At 22.1% G+C, this 12,606-nt stretch overlaps 2 protein-coding genes and 2 non-coding genes across 4 annotated transcripts in view; all 4 read left to right on the top strand.

Moving 5' to 3' along the window:
* Positions 1-218: 218 nt before the first annotated feature.
* Positions 219-582, top strand: PF3D7_0801400 (conserved Plasmodium protein, unknown function; the record flags this gene model as incomplete). The annotated part of the gene is made up of 2 exons (XM_001349467.1): positions 219-359; positions 487-582. The coding sequence occupies 2 exons, from the start codon at positions 219-221 to the stop codon at positions 580-582; spliced, it is 237 nt and encodes a 78-aa protein (XP_001349503.1).
* A 1,698-nt stretch (positions 583-2,280) lies between these two features.
* Positions 2,281-3,153, top strand: PF3D7_0801300 (von Willebrand factor A domain-related protein; the record flags this gene model as incomplete). The annotated part of the gene is made up of 1 exon (XM_001349468.2): positions 2,281-3,153. One exon carries the CDS (start codon positions 2,281-2,283, stop codon positions 3,151-3,153), a length of 873 nt encoding a protein of 290 aa, XP_001349504.1.
* Positions 3,154-6,055: 2,902 nt separating this feature from the next.
* PF3D7_0801200 lies at positions 6,056-6,217 on the top strand. Its single transcript, XR_002966625.1, has one exon. It is a non-coding gene; the product is annotated as a 5.8S ribosomal RNA (ribosomal RNA).
* A 1,318-nt stretch (positions 6,218-7,535) lies between these two features.
* Positions 7,536-12,606, top strand: part of PF3D7_0801100 — a 6,175-nt gene continuing 1,104 nt past the window's right edge. Inside the window, exon 1 of the ribosomal RNA XR_002966624.1 lies at positions 7,536-12,606. This exon is cut by the window's right edge and continues 1,104 nt beyond it. This is a non-coding gene — a ribosomal RNA (28S ribosomal RNA).

Genomic DNA, 12,606 nt, shown 5'->3' with positions numbered 1-12,606 from the left:
CAACATTTAATAAAGACAATATAGTTGAATGATGAAAAATATTTATATTTCTTAGTCCATATATGTTAATCATATATTATTCTTTCTTTAAAATTAACCTTAATATATAAAAGAAAATAAATCGACATCTTTTTTGTAGAACATATATATATATATATATATATATATATATTTTTATATTTATATTTTTTTACTTTTTTAAAATACAAATAACTCCAATGGCTCAATACAATGATGTTAATGAAAATAATAAAGAAGTGAAGGATGATTTTAACGAAGCCTCTAATAGTGTAGAAAAACCTGTCTATGAATTGTGTGATAAGGAACAAATGAAATATCCTTTTTTCATAGCTCCAACGGTAAATAAATAGATAAATGCATTTATGAAATGTAAATATGTAAATATAAATAAATATAAATATATATATATATATATATATTTATAATCATGTCTTATATTTTTATGTTTTCCTTTTTTCTTTTAAGTACGATTATTATATTAGTTCCAATGGATATGCAACAACATATAATTTACCAGTAGTTAAAAAGGTCAAAGGTAAACGGTTTTTGGGATGCTGCTAGAAGTATATGTAATATTCTTAATATTTGAAAAAAAGGAATATACCCCTATAATTATTTTACAGATTTAAAATTAATGAAACAATTTATTTTATCATATTATAGATACATTTAAATATATATATTTTCAATATTTTTTCAACTTGTTTTTATATAACAAAATATATACATATCTTTTTTGATATCATTTTATTTTATTACATTTAATTTTATTTGATTGGATTGGAGTTTTTTTTTTTTTTTTTTTTTTTTTTTTTTGGATTCTATGATATTTGTAACATGATTTATTATTTATTCCATATATTTATCATTACTAACCATGAAATAACCTGATTTTATCATATGATTTCATGTATGTGTATACAACCATATAAGAAATAAAATGTTTACTATATATGATGTTATGATTTATATAAAATAAATAAAGAAAGAAATAAAGAAAGAACTTAAAAGCCATATGAACTGGAAATGATTTTTCATAAACTAATTAAATATATAATATGAATGAAATAATTATATAATTAGAACATGGATAAATTTATTTTTATTATATATATATATATATGGAAGACTGTTTTTTTTTTTTTTTTTTTTTTTTTTTTGCTTTATTTGGGAATATGTAGAATCTATGTAAATATATGTTTTTATGTTGAAACGTGTTTATGATGTCTCAATATATACATATATAGTTCCAATGTTTTGAAATTATAATTTTTTTTTCCTTTAATCATATAAATAAACATTTAAATGAATATATAAATATGTTTTAATTATATTTATGTATTTATTTGTACAATTACAGCTATTTAAATAAGGAGAAAAAAAAAAAAAAAAAAAAACATCTTAAACTTACATGGGCTTTATTTATGAACAATGCAGGTGTTCTGTAGACACATAGATTACTTTTTTTCCTTTATATATTACATTAATACTATTAAATAAAAAATGTATTATTCATGTGAACATATATTTATATATATATGTAAATATATTTTAAATAATGTAGAATTATTATATTTTTAAATGTGGTTACATTTTAATATATTCTTATAAAATAGTTACTACTTTTTTTTTAAAGCTATCCAAATAATTTTCCATATGGTTAGTTTGGAGTTGCTAACTATTTATAAATATGGAAAAAAAAAAAAAAAAAAGAAATATATATATATATATATGTTTTTTTTTTGGACTCTTATAGTAAAGGCTAGCTGCCTTGTCTAATTTTTTTTTTTTTTTTTTTTTTTTTTTTTTTTTTTTTTTATTATTTTTTTTTTTTTTTTTTTGAATAATTCTTTTTTATTTTATAAGAAAAATAAAATATATTAATTTGAAAATTATAATTAAATATATATTTTATTTTATTATTATTATTTTTTTTTTAAATCTTATGAATGTTACGTTGAAATTGAATTTTTTTTTGTTTTTTTTTTCTATATGTATTAATTTATGAAACGTTGTATTTTTAAATATATCTTTTTTAATTATAAATTTGTATAGTAGTTAATATAAAGTGTTTGTTTACTCTTCGTATTTATATATATATATATATATATATATATATTATTTTTTTTTTTTTTCCCGTTTTATCTTTATTATTCGAATTTATATTCATATAATATATATATATATATTTATTTATTTATATATATTTTTTATTATTATTATTTTTTTTTTTGTTGTTGTATAATAAGAGAGAGAAAAATGAAAAGCTTAAAAGTGGTATTATGTTTGGGTATGATATCAGCTTGTATGCTTGTTGGTACGTATGGTCGAATGAACGTAGTGTCTCATAACTCTATGAAAAAGGTTGGGGAAGAAGGTAAGGATGAAAAGATTATATCATGTGTTGTGGAATATGTCATCAAGGGGGATTTAAGTATTGATGATGGGGATTTTTGTGATAGTAATTCGATTTGTTCAAATAATCCTGGTTTATGTGATAATGGACAAGTAGTAGTACCAGGAGATTATTGTAGTAATTATTATGATATAACATTAGTTGTTGAAGAGTCAAGTTTTGTTCAGAAGGATTATTGGTTAAAAGGAACTATACCATTTTTAGAATCTATGGTCTTTAATTCGAATGTAAGTAAGGATAAGGCTCATATGTCAGTTGTCCTTTTTGCAGGTAAGCAAAGAGTAGTCGTTCCATTTACAGATGAAAGTAGTCAAGACAAAAATATGTTACTTGAGAAAATTAATTCAATAGATGAAGGTATAGCGACAAGTTCTGATACTTTATATGTTAATGCTTTAAAGTATGCTATAGAAAATGTGATATTTGGAGATGGCACTCGAAAGGATGCTCCTAAGGTTGCTGTATTATTTTATTATGGATTTGATTATGGAGCTAATAAAAATATGATTCCAGATGTTGTACAAACATATAAAGAACAAAACGTTAAACTAATAATTGTTGGTATAGCTTTAGGAATTAGAGATAATGCATATTTACTTGCTGACTGTTCTATTGGTGATGAAAATTGTGTAAATGTGGTATTTAAACCCTGGGATTTTGTTATACCTGCCGCAGCAGATGTAAATCAAAAAATATGTGATAAGAATAAATCATAAGATGTAAAAAAAAAAAGAAAAAAAAAAAAAAATTAAACATAATTTGGTACTGTATTTTTTTAAAGATACATATTATTTTTGACATTTTAAAAAATTACAAATTTATTAATTTTATATATTCCTTTTATATTATTTTATTATATTTTATATTTTATTTTTTTGTGTTTTTTGAATAAATCAATATGTATGAACAAGACTGAACATATATATATATATAAACATTTTGAAGGTGTTAAAAAGTAAATTGTAAAGTATATTATAATATTTTGTCATATTATTAAATATGAAAACTGTATTCTTATGATAAAATTATATTACATGAGAAAGGTCACTGTTAACGAAATATATAATATAAATATAAATATCAAAATAATTGTTAATACTAATGTTAATGTAAAGATTATTTGGAGTGTCATTATATTTTTTTCTTTATTCTTTTCTCATTTTTTGTTAAAAATTTATTGTATATTAAAAAGTAAAAATAAGGAAATGATTTGTTAACAAAATTATGTAGATGTACAGACATAGAAAGAGATAAGCATAAGAAATAAATAGTACACACATAGACACACACACACGCATAAAAAAAAAAATAAATAAATAAATAAACAAGTAAATAAGCATATAAGCATATAAACAATCACGTAAACATATTAATATATGATATTGTTATTTTATTTATTATTTTATTATTATTATTTTTTTTTATATTAATAAGTGGATTATAGGAAAGGTTTAATATATACATATATATTTTTTCATATAATAAATCATATATAAGGAGGTGAATATAAAGTTATGAAAAACATTTAAACAAAACCTTTAAAAATGAAAATAATATAATTAAAGAAATAATATATTAAAAAAAATAAGGTGTTTTAAGTACTGGTATTTACGGCATACATATATAAATGAATAAATAAATAAATAAATATATATATATATATATATTTATGAAATTATTACAAAGAATGTTATATATATAAATAATCCTTTTTCTTTTTTTCCTTTTTCTTTTTTTCCTCTTTCTTTTTTTCCTTTTTCTTTTTTTCCTCTTTCTTTTTTTCTTTTTTCTTTTTTTCCTTTTACTTTTTTTCTTTTTTCTTTTTTTTGTTGTATAATAATTACCATTTTATTGTAAATTATAATTACTTTATTCTTGAATATAACATGAGAAATATTCATATTAAATCTTTTATATATAACATCAACATATTGTTACATAAACAAGATATACATTGTTTTATGTATGTTTTTGTATTATGTAGTGATATGTTTCTTCTATATATCGAAAATTTGGTGTACATTTTTATTTGTTCAAAGGAATGAAATATAAGAAATTATATGTTCATATATTTATATATTTATAAAATTTGAAATGGATTAATGGTATTTTTAAAAAAGGGGAGAAATATTTAAGAGATACATATAATGTATAATATATTAAAATAAATATATAAAATTGAAGAATACAAAAAAAAGAAAAAAAAAACGAAAAAAAATTAAACATTAAACATAAATAAAAATTTATGTATTGGATGAACAATTTAAATATAAATAAATAATATTTATATGTATTTTCCAAGAATATGTTGTTTAAGTTTATATATGAAAAGGGAAATTAATTAATATATTATTTGTTAATGTTATATATTTTTTGTATATAATTAATTATATTCCCCCTTTTTTAACTTTTTTATTTTTATTATTATATATATATATATTAATAAATATATAAATATATATATATATATATATATATATATATATATATTAAATATAACGGAAGGCATGCTTAATTTACGTGGGTACATACACCTCATATATTTGTTATATTTGATTAATACATATGCATTCTTTGAAAAGGAAAACAACTTGAGATTTATTTCTTTTAGAAAACGAAAAAGAATATTTTAAAATGAACAAGCTTGATTGGAGCAAAATCATATTTTCGAAGGAAGGGATTGAGTATATCGAAATTATTAAAGGGGAAATTTTAAAAAAGTCAAGAATAAACATATTAACATACATATATTTTATCGAGTAAATATTAAAAAAAAAAATGTATATATATTATATGTACTCTTCTTATTTTTAATTTTTTTTTAATTTCTTTTGATTTTATTAAAATTTTAAATAATAAATAAATAAACCAATAAACTAATTTATATATGATTAAATTAATTATATAGGAAATGGTCTGTAAAAAAATAAAAGAAGAAACTTTTTTTTCCCCCCCCTATTTTAACACGATAATAATATTATATTGTATTATAATATATATAATATATTTTTATTTTTATGTATATATAGAATAGTGTGTTTACTAAAAATTAATTTATTTTTTATGTCTACCTTTTGTGTAATATCCCCTTCCTTCGTTTTATGATATATGTCTATATATATGTATATATATTATGATATGTTCATATTACTACACATATTAATATATGTTTTAATATGTATGTTTTATAAAGGAAAAAGCGGATAATATAATATATAATATATATATATATATATAGAATCCTTTTTAGAAAGAAACTGTGTTTTTATTATAAAAACTAAATAATATATAAATAAATAGAAAAAAATAAAAATATATATATATATATTATTTTTTAAGTAAAGGAACGTTTGATATTATATTGTCGAAAGTATTATTATAATTTTATATATAATAAGTAGATAGTATAGTAGTAGAATTATAATATATTATATAAAGGATGAGTATAATTATATTTTCTACATTTAGAAATCTAGTAATTTTTCAATTTTTTACATACTAATTTTATTAATAAATAAGAAACAAAAATAATACATTATAATAATATATACCTTAAAAAATTATTATTATATATATAATAAAAATTTATTATTGTGCATATTATTATAATGTATTTTTGTTTTTCTATAAGAATTGTTTGATGTAATGTTATTTTATTAACACACATAATCTTAACGATGGATGTCTTGGTTCCTACAGCGATGAAGGCCGCAATTAAATGCGATATTCTGTATGTATTATATACAACATTTGAATAAAGGCTGAATGTAGAATTAAAATACTGTATAATTTTTTTTACGAAAGAAATGCTTATGACAGTACTCCTAAATTATCACATTAAAAAATTATGTATATATATATGTAATGGACCGGTATTTTCGTTTTACTTATCTATGTGATGACATTTTACTCTCTGTAAGTATATATTTTTATAATTGTACTATGGAGGGAGAAAAGCAACGTGTTAATTAATTTTACCTTAGGCCTCATAATCTCACGATTATGACGTTACATAGTACTAGACATTGTATACGTTCGCAATTTTTTTATTGAGTTCGTATTCATGTTTAAGAGGTAGCATAATAAATGGTTAGAGGTTTTTAGACTTATAAGAGTCGAAATATAAAAATCCCTGCTTATGGGAAAGAGAAGCAGGGTTTATGCTTGCACATATGTACGTTTGGTATATATGTGGCTCGGTACTCTCTGAGGGTTTTATATATTTTTTTAATATAAAATGGTTTCACGCTTTTGGGCTATATATATAAACGTGTATTAATTATGTATTTTTATATATATGTTAATATATGTTTTTTATGTATAGTTAAAAGAGTAGCTGCAACGGGGAATAATATGCTTTGACATACCTCTTGCATGTGAAAAACTTTTCGCTAGATTGTGTACACTTATAGATCCGAATAATTTGTTCGTAGCCCCTACTCCTTTTCTTTTAAAGAACTGGAGCCTATACTTCTTTTTTTTTTAAAGAACTGGAGTTTGTGCTACTAGAAGAACTTAGGAAGATATCTTTTTTTTATATTAGTACAAATGTAACCATGTTTGATGTTAACACTTTGTCTTATAAAATTAGGAATTTGGTTTAAATGAGAGACTTTATTCAAACGCCCTGCACATATATGTATTTATATGTGTATATGTGCTATGCGTATATATATATATATGTATATATATATTATATATATTAAGAATATATATAAATGTATCCACGTATATATATATATCGCATATGCACATACAGGTTGTTACTATATGATATTTTGTTTATGCTTTTTTCATTCTCCCTGTTTATGTTTTTACAGCTTGGGGAATTCGTTTGAGGTCTTCTTTGTTTATTCCATGGAATAGAGGAACAAATGTAGTCACAGCTGAAAAAAAAGCTTGCACACGTATTTGCTTTATGTATGTATATATGTATATATGTATGTATGTATATATGTATGTATGTATATATGTATGTATGTATATATGTATATATGTATGTATGTATATATGTATATATTTGTATTTATGTGTCAGGTGCTGTGCGTGAATCTATTGAGAGGGACGATTTTATAATAATATCAATGTTCTTTTTGTGATTAATTTAGGAGGGCAAATCCGCTGAATAAAACTGCTAAAATATAATTAAGCGGAAGAAAAGAAAATAACTATGATTCCTTTAGTAACAGCGCGTGAAAAAGGATAAGCTCAATTTAGAGAATCCTTCGATTTTTTTTTAAAGGAATTGTTGGAATTGTTTCTTTTTTTTATATAATATACTCTATATGATAACTGTTCTTTGGATTATATATTACGTAATGTGTATATACATCTATTTTACAGGTACACAAGAGCAAGGATATTAAAAAATATATAGGAAATATAATGGAAAATTGTCCCAAAGAGGGTGAAAGGCCCGTACTTGTTTTTATATCTACCTTGTGCTTAAATTAGAGTTAAAAATAAAGAATGAGTTGTGTTTTATGAATATGGGACACTAATACGTGTGATGGATTTCACATAAAGCTAAATATGTGTAGGAGACCGATAGCAAACAAGTACCGTAAGGGAAAGATGAAATAGTACTCAGGAATGAGAAATTAAATAGTACCTGAAATCGTTAAGGTGGAAAGGATTAAGAGCGTGAAAACGTAAGGAAATTATTAAAAGTATATATATATGTACACGTGCGCATATATATATATATATATATATATATATATATATGTGCATGTTTTATATGTATAAGAGAAAGCTTCAACCCCTTTCTCTTTGGTATTTTCCTTATTATAATAAACAAAAGTGAATGAAAGAAATTTTGAAGATTAAAGTAATTTTTTAAAAAGATTAAAGAATTAATTATATATATAGTAATAAATTTTTATTTATTTTTATTTATTTTTATATAATTTCTTATTTTTTTTTTTAAAAAAATATGAATGAATGAATGGAAAACACTTTTTTCTGATTAAAAACATTTCTATTTACTTAGGAATAAAAAATATATGTGTAAAGGTGTAGAAAGTATTTATATTTTTTGTTTTTACATATTGTATAAGTTGTTTATAAAAAATACTCTCTTAAACCGACCGTCTTGAAACACGGACCAAGGAGTCTATCAAATATGCGAGTGTATATGTTTAGAGGAAACATGTGAATATTTTGTGTACGCGCTTGGATGTTCAAAATGTGTGATATGTGTAATAAGCGTGCACACGCATATATATGTATGTATATATGTATGTATATATATATGTATGTATGTATATATGTATGTATGTATATATGTATGTATGTATATATGTATGTATGTATATATGTATGTATGTATATATGTATGTATGCATGTGTGCGCTTTTTATATATTTTCATTTTGTTTTGATTTGTAGATTTTGATATGAAGTGAAAAGAATAAAAATGGGAAAAGAAATGAAAATAGAAAAATTAATTTTTTTTTGTTTTTGTTTTTTTTTTTCTTTTACTTTTTGTATATTTTTTATTTTGCTCATGTTTCATTTCAATGCATACAGATTACTTATTAAAAGAAGAAAAATTAAAATAGAAATTTAAATGTTAAGAAATATCAATTTTTTTTTTTGTTTCTTTTCTAAATTTTTTTTTTTTTTTTTCTATTATTTTTTTTAACTAAGTAAAGAGTATATTTGATAGGACCCGAAGGGCTTTGCACTATACATGTAATAAAATTATTGAGAACATGAGAGTCTTTTTATATGGATAAAAAAGAGTTATTATTAAATATATATTTATCATTAGTTTTTAGTGAATAAAGAATATTTAAGAATCCTTTTTTTTTTTCTAATATTACATTGTAGGAAATATAAAGAATGAAAAGCCTTATATTAGCTGGTTATTTTCGAAAGATCTCTCGAGATCACTGGAGTTGATTTTGATATATTTTTATCGTACAAGATAAATTAAAATATATATATATATATATATATATATACACAATGTTGATATAAAAGATCTAATTGTGAATTTGTTAAATTTATATTTTAATTTTTCTTGATACTTTGGTAAAAAGTGTGAATAAAATAAATATATATAAGTTGTAGTATATATATTATTTTATTTATATAAAAATAAGATAACTCCAAGTGTACCATTTTTTATTAAAAAAGAAATTGGTAATGAGGGATGCGCCTAATGCTTGGATAAGGTGCCTAAATATTCGCTTATGAGATTCTGTTTTAATATAAAAAAGGTGTTGGTTCATGATAACAGTTGGACGATATTCATGGAAGTTGAAATTCGCTAAGGAGTGTGTAATAACTCACCTTCCGAGTGAACTTGCCCTTATAATGGATGGCGCTAAAGTGAATTACCGAAACCAAGCCATAAAAAGATAAAGAAAAAAAAAAAGAAAAAAAAATTAAAAAAAAAAAATTAAAAAATTAAAAAATTACAATCAACTGGGGAAAAGATGTATAAAGAAGGAAAAATATATATATTTTTTCATTTTTCTTTTCTTTTTTTTCCTTTTTGATTGTTTTTTTTTTGTTTTTTTTTTTTTTTTTTAATTTTGTTTTTTTTTTTTTTTAATTTTCTTGTTTTTGAACTTTTTATGTGTAGAAAATCGTGGGGTTTTTTGTATCGAAGCGAAATACGTGAGTTTTCGTGGAACATCTCCCTAGTGCAGATCTTGGTGGAAGTAGCAAATATTTCAAATGTAAGAACTTTGAAGACTAAAGTGGATATGGGTTTCTTGTATATAGATTTATTAATTTAAATTTTCAAGAGTTAGTCGCTTGCTTATGAGTTTGCTACTTTTTTGTTTTTATTTCTTCATTTTTTTTGAAGAGATAAGAAAAAGTTTAGCATAGGTGACAAGGGGGTATGTGTTTATGATCGAATTTGTATCAACCTGTACTCTATTATACTATGAGAGGGCATACATTTAATATCTGACACCTGTAAATTTTCCTCTACTCAAATAAAAGTAAACAGGTTAATATTCCTGTACGTTCATAAAGATTTAAGCCTGACCTGGTAACAACTTTGAACCCCAATATGTAGTATCTTACCTTCGGAGTGCGTATTTTGAATTATATTCCTTTATAATTATTGCACATGAAAAAAATATATAGCTAGGCCTATGTCTTAAATGCAAGAGTCGTATACTTAGAATGGCTTAGCACAGCGGTCGGCATATTAAAATTGGGCATTTAGAGAAGAATGAATTTATACATATATAATTTATAAGATCATAGATTTTATTTTTATAATAACTTCTTGTTCTGTATTTTATATATGAAATTCATTCCTATTTTTTTGTATCAATAGTAATTCTATTAAATATTAGGGATTACCCGAATGCTGTAGTTACTATCAAGAAAATTGGGGGGATATCACTTATAAGTTTTAAAGAATATAATTTAAGTTTATATTCTTTAACTCATTATTTGAACATGCTTGGTTTTTATAACAGCGTACCTACATAACCGCTTGAGGTCTCCTGGGTTAACAGCCTCTAGTTTATATAGATTGTATAATAGCAAAGGAAGTCGTCCCCTATACACCCCAATATATATATGTATATATGTATATATGTATATATATATATATATATATATATATATATATATATGTATATATTTGGGTGTCCTAAATTTAGGGAAATAAATTTATACTGAGTTATATGATAGGAGTAAAAGTAAATTATAGAGAAGAGGCGAAAAATTAAAGAAAGAACGAGATTAGAGTTATTCTTCGGCATATTATGTAAAATTATATAGGTGTGTATGTGTACGTACGAGACAAATAATAGTTTCTACGTATATGTATATATATATATATATATGTATATGTATGAGACGTTTATCTGTTGTGTAATAGTTACGTTTACGTGTACATGCCTATACATTGCTTTATACGTATGCTTAAAGGCTTTCTTCTTTTTTTTAATTATTTCTTTAATTTTTATTTCCCCCCTCTTTTCAATTATCAATATATATATATATATATATATATATTGATAATATATATTTACTGTTTAGTTAATATACACTCAGTATGACATACGGATAATGTTTGGGAGTTTATGTGATTTTTTGTCATTGTGAATGAAATAAAAGGTCATATAATATTTATATTATTGACCTTATCCTATGTATGCAAATATATATATTATATATATGTATGTTCTATACGTATATATATGTATATATATCCTTGTTATATTATAGCACGATGACACTTCTTCCCACGTTCCTAGTAAGTCGAGTGTTGAAGTGCTTCGATTGCGTCCAAAGGGAGGGGTAGTTGTAATGAAGGTTTATTATTTATATAATTTTTATATTTTTAATATTCCTAATTACAACCACAATTAATCTTTGTCACGTAACAGTGAGAGGATTAATTTTTTTTTTTTTTATACATATTTCCTATAAGAATTGTATAATTCCCACGACATATACCTTACTATATTTTATCTAGCGAAACCACAACCAAGGGAACAGGCTTGGTGAAATCAGTAGAGAAAGTAGGCTATTATGACTGTTGAATAATTTATTATTTACCCAAATTTGTATCTTTGTAAAACTACTTAAGAGGTGTAGTTATAAGTGGGAGTAATTGAAAAAATATATAGAAAGAAAAATGAAGAGGGCAAAAAAAAAAAAAAGGAAGAAGAAGAACAACAACAACAAATAAGGGAAAGAAAGAAAGAAGGAAAGGGGAAGGAGGGGGAATAAAAAAAAAAAAGAAATGAGAATAAAATTAGTATTTATATATTTTTTTTGTTTTCGTTTTTTTTTTTTTTTCTTTCTTTTTCTTTTTCTTTTTCTTTTTTTTTTTTTTGTTTGTTTGTTTGTTTTGTTTTTCTTGTTTTTTTTTTTTTTTTTGTTTTTTCTTCTTTTTTCTTTATATATATTTTTTTGATTTACGCAATTGAAATACCACTACTTTTATGTTACTTTTACTTATCCATTGTTAGGAAAATGTACAAATATATATATGTCCATTCTTAATGTGTTTCGTAAAATTTATTAACATATATATTCCATATGTGTTAATATTTTTGCGAAGGGCTTTTAGAATGTTTAATATTGAGATGAATTTGTTTTATTATGCATATATAATATATATGTATAATATAGACTCTTTTATCGCACATATTCCTATATATATATATATATATATATATATAT

This window comes from Plasmodium falciparum (genome assembly GCF_000002765.6).
Source record: "Plasmodium falciparum 3D7 genome assembly, chromosome: 8".
NCBI classification, from domain to species: Eukaryota; Apicomplexa; class Aconoidasida; order Haemosporida; family Plasmodiidae; genus Plasmodium; species Plasmodium falciparum.
The sequence above is the reverse complement of the archived record's forward strand: the minus strand, read 5'-3'. Positions and strand labels throughout refer to the sequence as shown.